General features: G+C 40.9%; 2 protein-coding genes and 1 pseudogene across 3 annotated transcripts; 1 reads left to right on the top strand and 2 right to left on the bottom strand.

The window, feature by feature from the left end:
* Positions 1–10,000: 10,000 nt before the first annotated feature.
* On the bottom strand, positions 10,001–11,784 carry LOC146711304 (methionine-R-sulfoxide reductase B1-A-like; annotated as a pseudogene). Its single transcript, XR_014920138.1, has 4 exons — positions 11,381–11,784; positions 11,146–11,288; positions 10,915–11,029; positions 10,001–10,814 (listed from the first exon to the last, which is right to left on the bottom strand). The product of XR_014920138.1 is annotated as a methionine-R-sulfoxide reductase B1-A-like (transcript).
* A 75-nt stretch (positions 11,785–11,859) lies between these two features.
* LOC146711303 (methionine-R-sulfoxide reductase B1-A-like) lies at positions 11,860–13,952 on the bottom strand. Its single transcript, XM_085454112.1, has 4 exons — positions 13,810–13,952; positions 13,127–13,269; positions 12,581–12,695; positions 11,860–12,221 (listed from the first exon to the last, which is right to left on the bottom strand). Exons 1-4 carry the CDS (start codon positions 13,862–13,864, stop codon positions 12,202–12,204), a joined length of 333 nt encoding a protein of 110 aa, XP_085310238.1. The 5' UTR covers positions 13,865–13,952; the 3' UTR covers positions 11,860–12,201.
* Positions 13,953–14,324: 372 nt separating this feature from the next.
* On the top strand, positions 14,325–18,511 carry LOC146711302 (uncharacterized). The gene is made up of 2 exons (XM_085454110.1): positions 14,325–14,659; positions 16,631–18,511. The coding sequence occupies exons 1-2, from the start codon at positions 14,506–14,508 to the stop codon at positions 17,428–17,430; spliced, it is 954 nt and encodes a 317-aa protein (XP_085310236.1). The 5' UTR covers positions 14,325–14,505; the 3' UTR covers positions 17,431–18,511.
* Positions 18,512–21,641: the final 3,130 nt, after the last annotated feature.

The following is a 21,641-nucleotide window of genomic DNA, read 5'->3' as shown; positions in this document are numbered from 1 at the left end:
AAAGCCTTCCCCGACTGGAAACCAGCTGCACATAACAATTTTCTATACGTCTTTCATCTTGACAATTTAATCTAAAATGCCTTTCGAGGAAGCATGTCCCTACAGGAGCCTCGTGTTTTCTTCTTCTTCTTTTTTTTAACTCTTATTTACTTTCTGTGCTTTATTGTAGCACCAGAATCAGGGGAGCAGGAATCTAAAGAGAACGGAGGGAATTAAACTGAATGACAATCATGTCATCACATAAGCCGCAGACCGTTTGGGAAATGCCTTCTTTTCTAATCCGCAGCTCTGTGGTGAAAAATGGGATCTGGTGGTTGGCTCTTAAGTGATATTGGGTGTGTGAGGAAGGGCGGAGGAGCAGGGAGACGGGGATGTGAAGGGTGCCTATATGTGTTTTTGCCTGTGTGACAGGAGCTGTGCGTGTGTGAGAGAGAGAAAGTTTAAAAAGAGATGTTAAAAAAGAGACGGAGTATAGAGTTTCATGCCTTCGAGCTCAGTTTGGGGGATTCAGTAAGTCATGTGGCTCCAAATCTGACAGAGCTGCAAAGGTGAAGCAGTGCACTGGCATGCACGAAGACTTTTATAACTTCACGCTTTTATACTACATATAACCACGCGCCTGTGGAGCCCTATTGTTCCCTGTCTGCACGCTCATGTACAGCTTGCGGTACCCGGTCTCAGACTGTTAGTGAAATGCTTGTGGGCTGCTCTGTGTGGCTTCCTTTCACTGAAAGGCCCAGTCCTCCTAAATGTTGATTGCCATGACGTCAGCTCTAAACCTCAGCCCTGCCTTTTATGTGTCACTGTCACCATCTATTTCCGCCCACTGCGTGAAAAACAACTTTCTTTCCATCAGTGCAGTTCACTGACACGGACACTTGGGTTGAACACTGTGCTACTGTTACCGGGCCAGAACCGCCACCCAAATGGAGGCGCTCGTCCATTTTCACAATCGCTCGGCTGGTCCAAAACAATTAAAAGGGTGGGGAAAAAGATGCGAATTGATCAACTGAAGCGAATGCCCCATGTGTAACAAGTCTGTAAATGTGTGTCTGTAAATAAAAACACAAACAGTCATCAGGCGGGTGTTAACTGACTGTAATTACTGCTGTAAAAACCAAAGCAGTTTGTCTTCCCCCTTTTTCTGGAGTTTCCCATGTTTTCCAAATTCCAATCTGTCACCGCGGCTGTGAGAAAACGAGAACTGTCAGCCTCAAAATGAAAAGGGAGGGGGGAGAAAAAAGAAGTCTTCTGTCCATTGCCTCACAGTTGAGTCAGGTCTCACCTGTCCTGTGCGATCCTGCAGGCCAGAGAGAGAGCGAGCACGTGTGCCAAACTGTTTTTATGCTGCAGAAACAGGAGATAGGCTTCCACCCCCGTGGGCCCTGTCTGCGTTTCACTGGAATGTGAAATTGTGTGTGACTCAAACAAGCAAACCATCAGCTAAGGTGCTGATGGTTGTTCTGGCCAAGGGCGACAAGAGTGTACCAAAGACGTGACATATCAGACCTTGTGGGAGATAGATGAGGTGTGAAAAATTGGATTTTTCACTTTAAAGATTGACTTGTTTGGCTCATCTGAATCCAGCATTTGACAGTGTTAATATTGCTTTAACATACACGTGTCTGCATTATCTTTTCAGTTATCTTGTGCTAATGCATGCATTCAACTCGCATATTTTAAAGCAAAAGGATAAAAAAAATGGAGGGGATACAGCTTGGGTGTGTCCAAAGTCACCAAAATCTATGTTGCAGCCCCAAATTTTCACTTTCTTGTACAAACGAAGTGAATTTTCAGTTTTATACTTTGGCTATCTGAGTGGGGTTTTTTTTAAAGGTTATATTAAAAAAGTTATGTCTTTAATCTTAGTTGTAAATTCAACTTTTGCACATCAACACATTTATCATTTTGCAGTGGAGTCATGAAAAAATCTGCATATCTGCTCTCTTTAGTCAAACCGACACCGCCACACCCTCACTTTGTTCTAAAGCTGATAATCACATCGGGTTGTCTGTTAGCCTCATTCCTGTGGGAATGTATTCTGAGACTCTGACCTCTTCTTTTTAAACCCCCTCTACACCAACACACATAAAGTCACGCACACGCAGACCTTCTCCTTCTTCTTCTTCTGCCTTCAGCTCTCATCTGGACTCACTTTAGGTTTTGAGGGCTGTGATTTTTGGGGACACAACAGAGCTTGCTGGTCCAAAAGAAGTTTTTTTACTTCTGTGAACTCCCCCAAAATAAATTTTTAAAAGAATTTGGATTCTGTTCTCTTGACCGAGCAATCATTCGCTTCCTCCAATCATTGTTAAAGATACACAAGGGGGAAAAAAACGCAGACTGCTCTCTGTCGTCAGTGTCGTTAATATTGGCATAACACGGTGTTCTCTGCAAAAATCCAGGGCACTGACAAGCCAATAGGGAGAGGCTGAAGGACTAAGAGGAGCAATTACTGCAGAATAGCTCACAGGAGTTGATGGGGATGTGTGCTCTTCTGGCACAGAAGTAAATGGAAGTAAATGAAGGTTTGCGGGTGTGGGTGCTGAAGGTGAAGACATATTAATCTAAGAGTAATTAAGGAACCAGGTGTGTGTGTGTGTGTGTGTGTGTGTGTGTGTGTGTGTGTGTGTGTGTGTGTGTGTGTGTGTGTGTGTGTGTGTGTGTGTTTCACAATATGTGCTGAAGGGTTTATGATGGAGGTATGGAATTCCCCCCCATACATGGGGACAGATATGATCATACAAATAAACACACACATCCACACACACACATATAAATACAATACACACAGATATAATCTCACAGATATAATACACAATACAATCATTATTCTTCTTTTGGGTAGAGTGTCACAGAGTTCACATGTGCTTTAAAGAAACAGTATTTTGAGGAATGTCCTTTGTTTCCTGATGGTGAGTTAAATAAGAAGATCCATATAATTCTCCTGTTTGTACACTTAAGATGAAGCTAACTTGGAAGACGGCTCTTTTTCTCCAAACTTAAGCTCCAAAGCTCACGCATTACATCCCGCTTGTGCCCTATTGAAGCAGTGCGATGTAAAAACAATAATTTGCTATTTTCCTGCGGTTTATGTGCTGAGTTACTTCTTTGTCAGACGTTGCTCCTCCCTGGCAGTAAGTACCTATCTGGTGCATGAACCCTTAGGAAAACTGTACTTTTGCATTCTGGTTTTCATATAGATTTGAAAAACATGATTTGCTTGATTTTCTCTGTGCTAATCAGAAACATCCTCATGTTTGCTTTATGGCTTTATGTTAAGCTAAACTTACAGGCCGTAAACTGCCCCTTAATGATTTACACCAATCAGGCATAACATTATGACCACCTGCCTAAGATTGTGTCGGTCCCCTTTTTGCTGCTAAAACATCCCTGTTCCATGGAGGCATGGACTCCACCAGACCCCTGAAGGTGTGCTGTGGTATCTGGGACCAAGATGTTAGCAACAGATCCTTTAAGTCCTTTAAGTCGCGAGGTGGGGCCAACATGCATCCCACAGATGTCCGATTGGATTGAGATCTGGCAAATTTACAGGCCAAGTCAACACCTCAAACTCAATGTTGTGCTCCTCAAACCATTCCTGGACCATTTTCGTTTTTGTGGCAGCGTGCAATATCATGCTGAAAGAGTCCACAGCCATCAGAGAGTACTGTTTCAATGAAAGGGGGAACATGGTTTGCTTAGGTAGGTGGTATGTGTCAAAATCTGATTATGTGGATGGCAGGAACCAAGGTTTTCCAGCAGAATATTACCCAAAGCCTCATACTGCTTCCACTGGCTACCCTTCTCCCCATAGTGCATTCAGGTGTAAGGTGTTCCCCAGGTTAAGTGACGCACCTGAATGCCATCCAAATGATGTAAAAGACAATTTGAGTCATCAGACCAGGCCACCTTCTTTCATTGCTCCATTGTCTAGTTCTGGATTTCTTGAACCACTTTTGTGAGTTTGACATTCTGGCCTTTGTCAATTTGCTCAAATCCTCACACTTGGCAATTTTTCCTGCTTCTAACACGTCAACTTTGAAGACAAAATGTTCATTTGCTCCCTGATATATCCCACTCACTAACGGGTGCCACGATGAAGAGATAATCAGCGTTATTCCCGTCACCTGTCAGTGGTCAGAATGTTATGCCTGATCTGTGTATCATCACTGTACCCATCTAACATAGCACACTTTTAAAAAACTGTCAAACTGTTGATGTAGCTATCACTGCACACAAGCTCACAAAAATACCTCTTTTGCCTCTCACTGTCTCTACTTGTTGATCTTTGGTGAAAAAGTCATCTGAAAAATGTCAAATACTATACAAGTGACTGAGGCCGAGAATGATGTATGCTGTAGATTATAGGTTTCTGATTGAGTCGAGTGGAATGAAGAGCTTAGGCACCTCTGAACATTTTCTGCACAGAAGTTAGCAATTAGCATGACCAAAGGAGCAATTTTGACTATTACGACCACCCATCTGGGGTCTGTGGGGAGTAAAGGGTTTACAATTTCTATGCAACCCCATATGTACAGTACACAGTGTATATACAATGCAAATACAGACAGCCGGTAAGAGAAAAATGCAGGCTCAAACAAGGAAGGGGTGTGCATCGACATGCTCGCAGTCTTCTTTAAGTCGCACAGTATGATCTGGATGGCACATGAAGCATGCTTAGATTGTTAATGAAGATGATAGAGGATGAGCAGCTACAAATTGCAGGGAGTTCGGGTTAACTGACTGGGTGGGTGTAGTCTGGGTAAGGGGGTGGGATGTGAATAAAAAAAATGACTCTGTGGCACGATACCCAGAGAAAGGCTGAAGTAATTGCTTTCTTCTCTGCAGCACAATTTAAATGTCTAAAAAGATGTTTGTAGTGTGCAGTCATTTACTTAGACGTCAAAGACTTGTGACATTTCTCGGCATGCGCTGACAAAAACACTGCATTTTCCCAGTCTGTCACTGTTCTGAATATCTGCGAGCTTTTCAACTGAAATCCTAAACCTTGCTCGTATTTCCATAGCCTGAAGATAGCGCTTTGATAAAGGTTTCCCTGACTCCATTTGACCATTTTGGTGATCTGTGAGGCTGAACTCATATAGAAAAATAACAGGAAAAGTAAAAAGATTTGCATGACATGAGGGCAGAACCTTCCCAAAGTTCCTTCCTGGATTACAGTGCCCACCTTTGAGGCCTTTCAAACCCCGTATAGTCTCTGATCAAGGCCGGATAAAAGTTGTCATGTGGGCACACAATCAGCCAGTCTTGTTCTCCTCTTAAACCTCCGCTTTTATCCCTCAGTCGGTCCAGCATCCCCGAAAATAACGACCCCCACCCACCACCACCCTAGCCTGATCTGTGCAAACAATACCTGTGCCACACACCTCAAGTATTCCTTTGAAGCTTTTAGGACCAACCTGCGCTGCTCTCTCAGGGTGCTATCTCTCTAAAGCAGATCAGATAGCAGCTGAGTGATGTTTGCAAACATGTATATGTTCAAAAACCCTCGCCGTGTTTTTGAAGTCGGCGGCTTTCGCAGACAGGAATGTGATAGAGATGACAATAAAGTGGCAGAAGCCACTGAGATTTCACGTGTTGTTTATTTTGTTTTCATTGAGAGCCCTCATGCTGTAAGCTGTGCAGTGCGCTGCTTTGGCTCTTCTGTCTGCTTTTGTCTCCTGCATTTTGAAACCTTTGACATTTTGCTGGAAAGAACAGAAATGTGAGGTGGCCTATTGTTTCCTCCTTAAAGTAACTGTAGTTTTATAACTCTTCTTCCTGCTTTTACTATGTTTATAAGTCATCAAGATATGCTTTTTTGTATACCCACAGCACATAACATGAGTTCCAGTAAACCACACATCATTGAGGTGCGGTTTACCTTGCAAAGAGGATTTTCATTTCGGTTTAAGCCCTGTCTCCTTCGAACACATGCTGACCTGATAACTATGCCCAACCTGGATCGCCTCGAGTTTCCATCTTTCTTTGATCCAGAGCGGAAATCATCCACCAGTGTCTCGTATAAAAGCTTTGTTTATTCTTTCATTCGTTATGCAGGGAGATGGAGTTTTGGCCAACATATGTATGCCTAAAACATGTGGAGGGCAGGCCCTCAACGTATGTATGGATGGAGACATATAGTGGGTTAGCTCACATACTGCAAATATTACCCCCTGATGAAAGGATATCTCTTTATTTAAGTTGCAGTCACGCATTCAGGCACTTTATTCCTCCAGCAAAATGATCACAGCTTGCGGTGTGTGCAGACGCGCAGCCACTGGGTGACAGATGTTTTAGTGAGCTTTGCTACCTTGATGAACTTGAATCTAATGCCATGGCGTGTGGAAGCAAAATAAGCTCTTTTTTCCCCTTTTTTTCTTTTTTTGTCTGGCTTGGCTCAAAACAGAAGCAGGTGTAGTGCCCGTAAACATCCACATCTAAGCAACAGCCTCATATAGGGTACAATTAAAGCAAGATGTCCTGTGAATGAGTCACTGGCGCACACACACATATGGTTAGCCCAACCTCGAGGCTTGGCCTTTGGAACTGAGGAAGACTTTGGAGCAGTGGTGGTTTAATGTAATTAAGGATCCCATTTGTTTACGAGCAGGATGAGACACAGAGGTCAGTGGAAATAAAGTCTGTCTTGTGATTCTATCGGAGAATTGCCACTTCCTCCTTCCTGTTTGCTTCCTTTTGGCCATACAGCTGTGCTCAGATGCCAGCCAGAAAGGCTGTTCTCACAGATAGCAAATGCTAATTGTACTCCTGTTTTTGTTTTGTTTTTTTGTTGGAGGTGGGGTTGGAGCAATTTTCTTTTCCTCTCCATCTCTCGTTGTCACATCTGGTTTATCTCTGCATTTTTGTCTCATCCCAGAGGGCAGTTTAGTCTGTGCACTCGTATGTTGACATTACAGAGAATGAGCAACATCTAATCAGTCACATGGAAGGTATTAGTTAATTAATGAGAGTTTGAGGTAAACACTGGAGCCAACATTAGGGTTAGAGCTGACAGTTTGAGGGATTGGGCCCGGTGTAGTCTGCCTGATGATTTAAAGTCTGTGGAAAAACTGAGCAGTACTTTAGACAAAGCTCTGACAGCAAGAAACACCCGACAAAATCACATCATATCTGCACATTTGTAGCTGCTGTTTTGATCGTGCTTTCCTAAAATGTTAGTTTATGGTTTTTTGGGTTTTAAAAAAAACTAGTTTAAACAAGTTTTTGATGCCAGCAGCTGGCTTGCAGAGAACATTTACTGCTGTGTGGTACATATCACATTTTCTTTTAACAAGGCCACGAGAAACTACAATGACCAGCTGCTGCTGTTTTTTGTTTCATAGTTTGCCAAATGTATTTTCCGTAGGTGACAGGTCTCAACTGCAGGCAAGCCACATTAGCAACCAGACTGCTTTACTATGCTGTTAATATATCTAGGATGTAATTCCTGCTAAAATAATCAAGGCCTGCTATGAAAAACACATCATTTATCAAGAGATGGCAGCATCTCTTGCTCCAAATCCAGATGCACTAACGTACCACAACACCATGAGAGATACTAACTTTTAAACTATGCGCTGGTAAGCATCAAAATCCAGGATTTACAAAAAGACTGCTTTGTGGTTTTGAACCATTAAAAAATCTAAAACCTAAAATTAGCTTTTGCTTAGAGAAGGCAATTAGAAGCGTGCTAGACTTTTACCTTGGACTGTGGATGCAGTGACAACTTTATTTACCGACTGTGGTTTCAGTGTTCCCATTCAGGGATTTCTTTTATGGAATTGTATACATTTTTAATGTAGCGCTGCTTGAAGGATTGGAGATCACGACCCTACATTCAGCCTTGCGTCTTCCACACAGAAAAATACGCTGAGAAATTAGCGTCTCCCAGTTTTTCCAAGTGAAAGACTGATGCTCTTTTTCTATCCAGTAACATTTCTGTATATGTTACTTACAGGTTGTATGGGAGATGTTTGACCAGGTGAGATGTTCCACTAGTGTTTTGTTTTCGTTTTTTTGGGAAATGCAGCTGCAGAAAACATCAGCACCGCTAAAACGAGCAAAGAAGTCTATGCTTTAAATACTTTAACATCACAATCTATGAATGTTTGCACTTCCGTTCTTAATCCTCTGTCTGACAGCGAAGCTTTCATCTCCCCCTTAGATCTACCAGCCTTTGAAAATCAGCAGCTTCACACCTGCTCATCCTAGACACTTAAACAGCATGAGAGCTGTTGAATATACACCCACATGCTCACTTTGTTTAAAATTCCACCACTCCACCAGCCAAGAACTGCTGCTTACTGAGATATTTAGAAAACTTTACCAAGTGGAGAAAAAAACCCCCACACACGACCCCCTAACGTCTGTACCAGAGTATTACTGCTCAGCGCCCCATAACTGCAGGATCTAGATTGGGAAACAAGCTGCCGGCTTGAAAGGCAGACAGCACGGTGCGGTGGAGACATGATGTACAGATATATGCAGCACTCTCAATCAGTGGATCTTAGAAAAAACTCACCTAAATTCCATTAGAAAAAGAAAATCAGGCCTTATTTGTGCAGAAGCGTCTTACTTTTACTACAATTACTTAAAGTGAATGAACAACATCTGTGAAAAGTTGCTGATAAGTTCAGCATTGCTTTGTTGTTGCTGGCTACAGAGAATGAGGATAATTTGAGTACAGAGAGCTGATAGAGACTTTCTTCTCTATTTACTCCAGTCATTCAGTTCACACTAATCAAGGTCAAGGTCACTGGACACTTTGTTAGGTACATCAGTTCAACCTCTTGTTAAAACAAATATCTCACCACCCAATCAGTTTAGGCATGTAGACGTGGTGAAGAGGATCTGTTCAAGTTCAAACTGAGCTTCTGAATGAGGAAGAAAGGTCGTTTAAGAGATTTTCAATGTGGTATGGTCGTTGGTGCCAGACAGGCCTGAGTATTTCAGAAACTGTTGATGGGATTTTCCCACACACATAGAAAAAATGTCAAGCGAGCAGCAGGTCTCTGGGTGAAAATGCCTTGTTAATGTCAGACAGTACAGGAGAATGGTCAGACTGCATGAAGCTGATAACAGTTGCAACAGTGAGTCAGATAAGTGCCCATTACAACCAAGGTATGCAGAAAAGCATCTCTGAATATGCAACATCTTAAACTTTGGCTCAGATGGGCTACAGCAGCAGAAGGCAGCAGAAGACTTCTTACTCCTCTCAGGTAAGAACAGGAAACTGAGGCTTTCAACAAAACTCCACAATAGAAGACGGGAAAAACGTCGCCTGGTCTGATCAGTCTCAACATTTAGTCAGAATTTAATGTAAACAACATGAAAGCATTGATCCATCCCTTCTTGTGTCACCGCTTCAAGCTTGTGATGGGGTGTAATAGGATGGGGTATATTTTCTTGGCACACTTTGGGACCTTTAGCACCAAATGAGAACCTTTTAAACACCAGTTACCCAACTATCGTTGCTGACTATGTCCATCCCTTTATGACCACAGTGGAACAACCTTCTAATCGTTGCTTCCAGCAGGATAACAAACAATGCCACAAAGCTCAAATCATCCCAAACAGTTTTTTTTGGATAGGACACTTTACGCAGATGACCTCCGCAGTCAGCTGATCTCAGTCCAATAGACCATCATTGGGATCTGGTGGAACAGGATTCTCATAAATGATGTGCAGCTGAGAAATCTGCTAAGAACAGGAAAGAAAGGCTACAGTTCCCACAGACTCATCAAAACTGGATAATAGAAGACTGGAAAAAAAAATACCATGAAAGCACAGATCCATTCTTCCATGCACCAACAGTTCAGGCCGTGACATGACAGTGAGTTCATTGTTCTCATTGGCCTCTACAGTCAGCTGATCTCAGTCCAATAGAGCATCTTTGGGATCTGGTGGAACGGGATTCTCATCATGGATGTGCAGCCAACAAACCTGGAGCAACCGTGTGATCCTATCATGTCAAAATGGACTAAAATCTCTGAGGAATATTTCCAGCACTTTATTAAGAGTTCTGAAGGAAAAAGAAGATCCTACACAGTATTAGCACTGTTTACCTAATAAAGTAGCCAATAAATGTATATTGAACTGATGTACAATGTGATACTTTCATACAACCGTAAGGTAAATTAACAACTAAAATGACTTTAAATCAGTATCAATGCTCTAAGCCAAATTGGTGCAGTGTTCGAGGTACTTGGCAGGTACTATAGCACATGTAGGGCTCACTCCTTGAGCGCAGTGTGAATGAAGATAGTTCCTTATGATTCTAACTGTATGAGTCCAGTCATGAAACTCTGAGAGCTTTAGAGGTTGGGACCAATCAAACCAAAAGGGTTTTTTGTTTGTTTTTTTATACAGTAACATCATAGAGTGACTAATAATGCAGAAAAACAAAGCTTATTTAGGCTATATAGCACCATCAGCTGGTGGAATCACAAATTAGACATTGGCACACAGTCATTAACACATTTTCCCAGACATGAGTTAATTTAAACTGAGACTGTGGCTGATAAACATCTGACACTCTTTGCCCAGGGGACAAGTTAAAAAAAAAGTGCAAAGTTCAAACAATGTGGCTGAATTTGAGCTATTTCCTGTAGCTGTAGCTATTTTTTGTGTTGTATGCTCACAGTTGAACGATTTGTTTAGACCAGTCCTTTCTTCCTAGTGTCCACTTTCTCATCAGTGCCCAGGAGATCCATTAAACTTTATCCTGAGTACTTCATTTGCTGTGAACACATCAGCAGGAGGGAAAATTCTTGTCTTTCACTGCTCACTTTTCTGTCCATCAGCCTTTTCTGTTTAGAGAAAAGAAGAAACAACAGCTGGTTGCAGGTGGACAGTGGGGGTGTAATGTATGAAACCAGCTGTGCAATGTAGGAAACCCTTGATAGTCACCTTTAGGGATAAACATAAGTGAGCTGCTGAAGATTCAGAAGCGTGACAGCCCTTCTCTTGGTCCATCATACAAGAACTCGTGACCCAGTCCATTGCCACACTTCCCACAACAGACCTAAGTATTTTAATCCAGATTGTGCAAGTCAAACCTTATACCTGATTGGTAACAGTGTTAAATCACATCTAGTCCAGCTTATTATTTGAAGCTTCCTAACAAATGTTGTTTACTACCTTTATCGGTCCCCAAGCTTCAGGGTGTTTTGAGACACTGTCTTCACGGATAGTCTGTGAAAACGCCGGCCACGGAGAAGAGTGCTCGAACTTCGACATGCTTGAAAATAACTCGTGGCCACATTCGGAGCACACATATATACCTGAGAATGAGGAAAGAGGCACAGTCTTCTATATTTTTACAGCAGTGTCTTGTTACACAGTCACATGCAGCCTCACACTTTCTTTCACTCACCAGGCTGGAAGTGATTTTTATATTCTTCACCACCAGAAAAAGAGCAGTGAGACATTTCATCCATTTCAGTCAAAAGTCATCAGAGCCAAAGCAGTTTATCTCTACAGTTGCCCAGCTTAGGCCTGAAAAACCTTCGTGCACAGATCAAGTGTCAGCAGCTCCGTGACTCTTGTGTAATGCCCGATCCTTCTCTCATTGCTTCCACCTGGTGGCAATTTTCTGAAAAACTAAAATGCATACCTACTTACCTTCATTCACAAATACTGGAACAAAAAATTCATCAACCAAATGAATATAAAAATATAATCATTAACAAATAGTCTATTTATAATTTAAAATATATTTTTTTATTGCTGTGTATTCAGGTTATTGTGACCTATTACATAAAGCCTCTCTAGAGAGAGAGGTATATTGCACAGGAATCATTTCATTCAATGAAAAAAGGTTTGCGTGGCCCCTAATTTTCAACACCAAGCGCCTTAAACAAGAGTTTAGGACATTTTTTTTTTTTTTTTAAATGAGCAATCTTTGGAAAAGATTCATGGGACGACTGTGATAAGTACTGCACTGTCAATCGAAATAAAAACCAAGGAGACATGGAGACATTGAGGTTGTGATCAATAAGTTGCAAAGTCTGTGATGATTGCATAGCAGATGTGTTGAAAGCTGTCCTCTGTTCTTGCTGTCTAGTGAGACCATCGTCCATCAGAGCTCTGGTGCTCCCACGCTGGGCTTTGTCCCAGAGTACTTCATTGACTGTTCACACCTTTAGCAATGCAAAGAGACATCCATCCAGCAGCACTTACTCCTGAAATCTCACCTTACAGTCCATCAACTTTATCTGTGGACAAGGGACAAAGAAAAGGAGATGGAATATGTAAATCTTGATGAGCACAGTTAACTGTGAAACTCCTCTGAAGAAATGTTTAAACTCTGGTTTGATTTTAACTAATACCTTTGAGGACTGTGTCACAACAGTAACACATCCTTAGGCTCCTCTACACTACACACATGAACGAGGACATAACATTCTGGTTTTAAAGCAAATTTAAAGATGAAAAAATAACATGGGAGCTGGTTAACAACACTAGAACTTTGAGCTCACTGCAAATCGCGATTCCTAGGCTCATATCACAAATTATAACTTGACAGGTACACTAGTCTCAACCTCGTGTGGAGAAATAGCCTGGCTGTTTATACCTTTAGGGATGAACTTCAGTGAGCTGCTGAATATTCAGAAGCGAGAGACTCCTTTGGACGGCCCATCATTCACAAATTCATGACCAAGTCCATTCCCACACTTCCCACACCGCACCTTGAACAAGACAAAAGTGACAGATAGAAGAGAAAAAAGTGATAGAAATTAATTAACCAGCATTTAGAGCAGCCAAGAAAGTCCATCACAGGAGTCCTCTGACTTACAGCCAGCTAGTGCTTGAGAGTAGGTTCAAGATTCCTTATTCGTCACATGCATAGTTATACAAGTATAACACACAGTGAAATGTAACATGACACGCCTCTCGACTTGTGCAAAAAGAGGGGGGTGGGGGGGAGGAAGAACATTATACATAATATATACATTAGGTGAATGTGCATTAGTAGCATGTATAAAGCAAGCAGGTGAATGAAGTGATATAAATCCTATTCAAACTGGTTCAAACTGATCATACACATGTGAAACTGCGCATGGGCAGTTGAAGAAGAACCTAGTCAATTAAAAACTTAAAACTATTTTAATTATGGTACCTTGTATGCCCCAGGCCTCTCCTCATGTTTGGACACACTGTTTTCATGGATGGTCTCTGTGAAAGCTGGCCAGGGTGAAGAGTGTTCGTACTTGGAGCGGCTGGAGAACAACTGGTTATCACACTTGGTGCACACATAAATCCCTGAGGAATAATAGGCAGGAGACTGTTATGTAACATGAAGCGATAGTGTCTCTACTGCAGTTTTAAAATAATATGTACATTTATATAATATATACAGTTATTATATATACACACAAACACACACACACATATATATATATAAAGATTTTTTTTTACATCGTTTGAAACACTAATTCTTTAAAGATATCGTTACCTTTTTAGCTGTGGTTAAGGGTATGTAAAAAAAAATTAATGACATCCTTGTATGTGAAGCTTAATCTAGTTTGGTAATCTGGTTGTTATGTAACTTGAACATGGTTACACAACAGGTTGAACGTTTTTCGCTATTTACATCACAATCACCTGCGACCATGGATATAAAAACAGTACTTCCTAATAGGTTTTATAGGACAATGAGTACGAGTTAGAACGAGCTAACCAGCAGTTTGAAAAGTTATTTGTGCTGTATTGGATAGTTCACCTGTCTCCAAAACCGATTAAGTTATATAGAAACATTAAATAAAATACAATAAGTTTAAACAAAAAAAGTCATAGCGGTACCTGACTTAAAATGGTCTTTGAAGACCTCTCCACCGAAAAAAGAGCAAAAAGACATCGCTTTTTCTTTCCGTATGTTCAACGTGAACCTACACTGAAGTCCACAGAAAGAACCGGTTGCAAACAAAACAACTTCCGGTCCAAGTTTTTGACCTTCAAACTAAAAGCATCCTGCTACTTTTTTCTTTTGTTTCTTTTTTCTTTTTTTGTGGGTAATGATCAATGACTGTATGGTACATTTCACCGTCATCCAGTGATTCCTTTTGTGAACCTGCAAATATGAAAATACAGCAAAACTTTTTTAATTATTTCTATATATGAACCCTCAATGTTCCGCATATTGAAAGGCTTCATCAATGTGAAACCTAGAGTATTTAGAGCACGAATTAAGTTCAGCTTTTATATTAGATTTTTTTCTGGATTGTTTTAGCCTCGATGTAATTTGTATTTTGCTGTTGTAACTCCCAAAAATGTGACTTCTACTTGCACATTCCGTGTACGCTCCAATTTTGAAAGGCCCAAACCGGAGGTAACATAGTGGCTTCTTAACTGTCCATAGGCTGTTGGGCTGATGCTCTGAGTACGTTGGAGTTTGTCTTTTTTTAAACAAACAAAAAAAAAACCAACTTTCTTTCTCTTTTTTTTGGTAACCGTTGCTGTTTTTGTTTCTTATCGCCCACCTGAGGCACGGACGCCACGATGTTTCAGTTCAGGTTGTTTGTTCACCAGCGCCTGTACGCTGCAGCTGAAGAGATCCTCGGGCAGATGGAGAACACCATCACGTTAGTTTTGCACGAGGCAGACGTTCGAGCTAAAGAGGAGGCGGAAAGTCTGCGACACCAGCTGAAATCAGGTTTAGGACGATTCTTTACATTTTTTTTGTCATGTTTTTTGTAGTCGTAGCTTTATAAACAGCTTTGTGGCTATGAATGATGTTCACGCATGCGCAAATAATTCACGCGCGGAATACCAGAAAGCTTTGCTCCTGCATAATGAGAGATAGTTCAATACAAAGCTAACAAATAGTAAGGTAGCACTTAATCATCACAGAATAAGATAAAGGTAGTTACTCCAATGATATCAGTTTGTTCAGCTGTGAAGTACAAACCATCGTAAATGCATTTCATCTGCTTTGGTGAATGAAAGTGACAAAAGTTGCACTGGTGAGGGAACGACAAGAAAACCCGCAAGTATAGTTTCATGCTGCCAGAAGTGACAAGGACTCTAGCAAGAAACATAACTGGAGAAGGGTGGTCGGAAAGTATAAGGAGATGGCAATGATCTGCAGCCACCACCTGCAAAACCAACACCTTTTTGTCTTATTGTTCTCTCTCCAGTGTACCTGCCATCACTTTCGTTTGTAACAAAAGAGCTGAATTTAATTTGCAATGGTTCCTGCTTCCTAACTGGGCAGATTGATATCCCTTAGGTCTGACTTTGTGGTATATTCTGATAATCAAGTGTTCCCTAGCTCCAGGTGCTCCAGGTAATAACTGACATTCACAAGTATGCTCAGTTACATAGTTATATAAATTATATATATGTTAGATAAAGCATTTCTTGGCAAAAATGCAATGTGAATGTTGAAAATTTGAAGATTTTGCCTCAAATATTAAAAAAAGATTTTTTTTAAAGATACTCCATAGGACGTCTTCACCTAACAGTATTTAAAAATGTGGACGTGCACACGTTTACTCTCACGAGTGAGTTGTGCATCGTTATTACCTAACACTATTTAAAAATATATGCACACACACATTGATACACACCTGCCTCTGTGTTTCTCTTCCAACCAAGCAGTCTGAGTCTATGACTGTCTTTTATACAGTCATTGATCTGAAGGTGCTGAATTTGTATCCACCAATCAGGAGCAGCTTGTGTCTCTTTCCTTATTTTTCCTACTGAAACTCAGAAGAAATCACTGCTGAGATACCCAGAAACAAACGGTTGCCACACGAAAACCTTAGGTCCCACTGACAAACTTTTGACACTACGAGCACAAGGAGATTTTACTAAAGCAGGATATGTGTTTTTAAAAGACACAAAACGCTAAACATTTGATACCAGAACAGTTTCTGTAAGCACAAAGTATGCAGAAGAAGTTAAGTGCCAAAAAATGTGCAGGAGGGTAACAATAATGTGAATGTATTCACATTAAGCAAATGCTTAAACAGGAGATAGTTAGTTCGTGATATTATTCATTACACTTACCTAAATTTACTGATATCGTATTAAAGACATTGGCCTGGATAGCAATAGCAATTTATAGCCAGCAGCCTGTCTTATTTATGTTTTGTTTTTGTTTTTTTTTTAATACCATTTTCAAGCAAATATATTATTTTTTCTTTTATTTTGATTAGAATGAAGATTTAAGGTCGGGTGAACTCCATTGGATTTTTGGTTTTTGAGGGGGCCGCGTTACTCTTGACTTTAAGGCTTGACTGCTTTAATCCAATCCAATTTTATTTATAAAGCACTTTAAAATACAAAGCACAGGACCAAAGTGCTGTACAGAAAATAAGTTAAAAACAATAGAATAACAGAAAATAGCAAAAATAAATAAATAAACACATAATACATGAAAAATTAAAACAGCCCTATATTAAAAAACAAGATAAAACAGCATAGAATCCACTAAAAACAACTAAAATAAAACCAAAATCTCACATGTTGGTCTCTCTTTACTCTATTTAGAGGTGTGAAGAGCACTTTTCCAGAAACTCTCAGGACAGCATTTTCTAGCACTTACATTTATTTCCATTTAAAAGCAAAGAGGAAACCCTACAGGTGATTGGGTAACATTTGTGGATATTTTCCTTTGTAGCTGAAGAACTTCCAATGACCAACAGTGCCGTCCAACATGGAGATGAATGTGACTCCCCGCTGCTGCAGGAGTGCGAGGGACCCACAAACACAGAAGAGTTTGACTTGACACCGAGCCCTGAGAATCCAGGAACCCCTGAGCCCACTGCAGATCTAAGCAGTAACAGTGGGAACTACTGCCTGGTGGAGAGGCCTGAGGTGAAGATGGAGCAGGAGGAGCATAGGAATGAGAGTTTTTTCTCTCCTCCAGGAACTGTGAAAAGTGAGGAAGAACAGTCGGACACGCAAATACATGAAATGCAGATGCTTTCTTCAAACTTGTCTGCAGCAGTTAGTGAGGAGACGGAGAGAGGAGAACAGGCCATAACTGTGAAACAGAGAGCAAAGATGATGCAAGGTGACGGCATCAGTGACGGCAAGAAAGCCCAAGCAGCTTTGTCTTATAAGAACTGCTCGGTTAAAAGGAAAAAAGGTCGCAAGTTTTGCCATTTGTGCGGGAAGCGTTTTCACTACACCGCCTCTTTAATGAAGCACATCAAAACGCACGAGAAGTGTACCAGTTGCATTATTTGTGGGATGAAATACGGGTGTCCAAAAGAACTTGTTTTCCATTTGAAAAAGAAACACAGAGATGCATATTTTTGTGATGTTTGCGGTAAAACTTTTTTCAAAGTCCGCAGCCTCCAGACTCACGAAAGAAAACACACACTGACGAAAGAGTTTGTGTGTCAGGAATGTGGCAAAACGTACCGGTATAAACACTGTTTGATTACGCACATGAAGAGCCATTCTGGGGAGTAACCATACCCTTGCGATATTTGTGGTATGCGCTTTAGTCAAAATTCATACATGACATGACACAAGACCACCCATATGGGCGAGAAGCCTTAGCCTTGCTATATGTGTTGTTTGCACCTAATCTCAAGTTGCATTTGCAAACATGTATCAAAGCAGAGTGATCCCTTTTTTTCCCGTCTAGTTGAAATTGGATAGCTTTTAATATCATCCACTTAACACGACTGTGCCTGATGTGGTGTCAAATAACTGTAATTCATAATGTTTGGTTTGCTTTAAAGACCATTGCATCATTTCTACAGCTATATGCTGCTGTTGGTTAACACGATTTTGCTGTTTTCCCTAGTGGGCTTTGATGCAAGATTAGTTCAACTTTGACTGCATGAGTACGAGTGTAGAACAACACATCTGCAGCTCTTGTTGCCCTCTGTGATGCTCTGGTGTTGTGAGTTTAATTTCCACAGTTGACACTAAGGTTTAACATTACGGTGATCCACTTGTCTCTGGCTGCAGCCATGACGTGCATACATTTAGATGGTAAATGGTGTTAAATGTAATATTGGTATGTGTATTGTCTCAGATCTGTGGATAATGTAGATAATGTATGTGGATTTTTTTCAATATGTTATTACTTCATAAAACTCTGCATTTTGATGGATTAGAGTCTGGGAGTCCTTTGAATGAAGGGAAAGAAGCTTTTGATTATTTATTTTTAAACGATGTCTTTATGATGCCACAAAATTAGGAAGTTCAGTAGATTTCATAGGAGCTTATTTGTTTCTTTGTGTCAATTTTCAACAGTTTTCCTGTTATTTTGAATTCCAGTAAAACTTCTGAGAAAATGCCTAAATCAGGATAAAGAAACTTCATTTGTTTTTTGTATTTATCAACTACAATACTTCTTTGACTGAAAGTCATGATCTAATCGCAATATTTGATGATCTCATAATGAAAAGACCTTTGTAAATATATACATTTTTTAAGTGTTATGAAAAAGACAACAATCAGAGACTCGGAATGTCAACACACATACAGTAACTTAATTAAACTCCTGCCATCATGGCTTTAAAAAAAGCATTAAAAGTCATTTAGGTTGTTGCAGTTTCTTTTTTGGTGTGTTGGGAACTAGATCACCACCCTTCAAATGAGATTGTGCATGGGGTGTATCCTAATAATAAATAACTTTTCTTTACATTTTTATCTACTTTAGCAAATTTAATTTTGTGCTATTTTGCAACTGGCAGCATGCTGACATGCTGAAGTGAGATTGTGATGTTCTTGCATTTAAATGCTTGAATGTTTTCTTTGCAGGATGAGAGATCAAAATAAAGAGGAGCAGTTATGTGAGGCTGTGGATAGCATCAAGGAGAGCGCTCTCAGTGGTGCTTAATGGAGTAGTTTTGGGGGAATTGCTGTTTAAAACTGGCCCCTGGGCTCAGAAGATTACACATGAAAGAGAGGGTCATTTTGATAATAGTTCTTTCAAAGCGGTTCTTGACTGCAACAATGAGACTTAGCAAGATCAAAAAAGTACGAACACTTTATAAGAGTAGAGGAGCTACTAAAAGCACACGACAGCCTAAACCCATTCACAGTGTTAACTGAGTGTTGTTTTTTGCCCTGACTCATGCTTCTTATTAAGTGCACCTGCTTAAAACCCTGTTTGCCTTTAGAGCTGCTCAAAGTCTCTTAAATCACCTTTCTGATGCTCATTTAGAAACTCATGTTGCAGTTTGAACTGGATTAAACACCCTGATTATTAATTTTCAGTTGGAAGAATGAAACACCTGCACTCTGTCTGCAATTACTTGGTCATCTCCAGTGAAGGTGAAAGATCAGAAGGGTTATGACGAAACAAACCTGACCTCTCAACTGGAGCCACTTCTGACAGTGCACGGACTATGCTGTCTTTGCACCTTTGTTAAATGTAGCCTTTAGATTACTTCTGAATCACTGAATGTTGTTTTTATGTTACACCGTGAGCCCCAAAAAGCCACGTGGGTCTGTTCTCCTATGACAGGGGTAGGGAACTCCAGGCCTCGAGACCGAGTGTCCTACAGGTTTTAGAAGTGTCCTTGATCCAACACAGCTGGTTTCAATGGCTTAATTGCCTCCTCAACATGTCTTGAAGTTCTCCAAAGGCCTGGTATTGAACTAATCATTTGATTCAGGTGTGCTGACCCAGGGTGAGATCTAAAACCTACAGGACATCTGCTCTCGAGCCTGGAGTTCCCTACCCCTGTCCTATGAGATCACAGGAGGGGCCGTAGGGGTTTGGCGCTTAGTGGATTGGGTGGCAGTCAGAGGCAGAGGTCTTGGCCCCCCAATCTCTGGCCTCCAAAATTGGCTTGTGGTGCATGGGATGTCACCTCACTGGTGCGGAAGGAGCCCAAGCCTGGTGTGTGAGGTTGGGAGTTAGCAAATATATATATAGTCTGGCTCATCTCAATGCATAGCTCAGGCTCTGGAACCAGTGTTCAGGAGAGGGGTTAGATTCTGTTCCACTCTGGAATTCACTGGCTGTATATTAGGATTTACCCCAGTGGATTAGAGAATTGCTTACCTGTGCCTTCAAGTCGGGAAACAGGTCCTGACCATCGATGGTGCCTATACACCAAATGACAGTTCAGTTGTTGTTGTCTGTGTTTTTGCATCTTATCTCCCACCTGAGACAAGGACGGCATGACGTTTCAGCCGTGGTCATTTGTTCACCAGCAGCTGTACGCAGCAAAGGAGATCCTCGAACAGCAGGAGAAAACAATCACAGAAGTACTGCATGAAGCAGAAGTTAATCAACTCTAATGATGAGGGGGAAAGTCTGCGACACCAGAAATCTGGTTCAGTTCTTTAAATTGTTTTTCTAGGCGTATCGAGTGGAAGCTTTATAACTAACTATGGATGGTGCTACACACATGCACACAGTCGACGTACATAGTACCAGAAAGCTACACCGCTGCTATAACGAAACAAATAAAAACATACAAGTAAAATACTCACAAAGCATTTTTGCGATGTTGGTGGTAAGACTTCTTACCGGATGCATGGACTCCAGATTCATAAAAAAACACGCACACACACATTAGTGTGCCAAGAAAGTGGCAAAACACTTCACCGCAGAGATAATCTCACTGTGCGTGTGAGGACCCAATCTGGGGAGAAACGTACCACTGTGGAGAGTGTGGCAGACTTTTTTCTGCAAAGCAGTCGCCTGAAAATACAAATGAGGTACCATTCAGGAAAACAAATGGACCCTTGTGATGTTTGCAGACCACACATGTGGAAGAAAAGCCTTACACCTGCAATTTTTGTAACTACAGTACTCTCTTTGCCTCTAGCTGTAATTTTAATTTGAACTAAGCAAATATGTTAAGTAGCTGCAGAATAATCAGTATGGTTTTCTGTGTGAATGAACTAGATTTAACTAGAGGAGTGGTAATACAATAGTATTACAAACTATTCCACCATATGAACCTGAAATCTGTGGAAGAGCTGAGCTGTGCAATGGTAGAAAAAAAACAACGAAATTTGAATTTGTGTGTAAATTTGTGCATTTTTGTCTTTTTCTTCTCCAGACTGAGGCTGCTGACACTTAATAAAGTCTGACACACAAACACAGTCATGTTAACAGCTGCATTTTGATAGACATTTCAATATCAGGTGTATGGATCTGATACAGAGGAGTTTTAAAAAATGAACTACATGAAAACTGCTGTGAGTGCACACTGCTGAGAAAAGACCCACAGAGATTCTCACAGAGAGTCGGTTCAGCAAAGTTTGCTGCAAACCTTACTACACCCCGTTTTATGTTCATTTAAACATTCCCTTGCCAAATATATATGTGCTGTGAAGTACATCGCTACAAATACATATGCAGTAAGGCCAGCCAGCATGCTGCATCCATGCTTTTCAGACCCAGAGCTGATGCTGCACCTCGTTACTAAATCCAACAGTGGCTTTTTGATGATAAAAGAGGCTTTTTCTGAGCCGTGGACACACTGTATTTAGATTTCCCTTCAGACCCTGCAGGGGAGGTCTGCATACAAGATGCATGCAGACAACCATTTAGCTCTGCACCACCACAAATCATCATGTACTTTGTTTTTCTTCTTCTGTCAGACGTTCAAAATACAATATTGAAATATCAGTCAGATATCTGTCCAGTACTCTGAGCTGTCAGACTTTGACATGAAAAGCATCAGAATTCATAAGATAATAAG

This window comes from Copadichromis virginalis, linkage group LG4, assembly GCF_057382275.1.
Source record: "Copadichromis virginalis isolate Kocher_CV1m ecotype Utaka linkage group LG4, C_Virginalis_male_GT1.1, whole genome shotgun sequence".
In the NCBI taxonomy this organism is placed as follows: domain Eukaryota; kingdom Metazoa; phylum Chordata; class Actinopteri; order Cichliformes; family Cichlidae; genus Copadichromis; species Copadichromis virginalis.
Note: the sequence above shows the minus strand (reverse complement) of the source record. Positions and strands in the feature narration are given on the sequence as shown.

Excerpts from the sequence above, each read along its gene's own strand:
- LOC146711302 (XM_085454110.1), top strand. The coding sequence starts at position 14,506 with ATGTTTCAGTTCAGGTTGTTTGTTCACCAGCGCCTGTACGCTGCAGCT. Across the intron at positions 14,660-16,630 it reads GCGACACCAGCTGAAATCAG|CTGAAGAACTTCCAATGACC; the intron begins GTTTAGGACGAT and ends TTTCCTTTGTAG.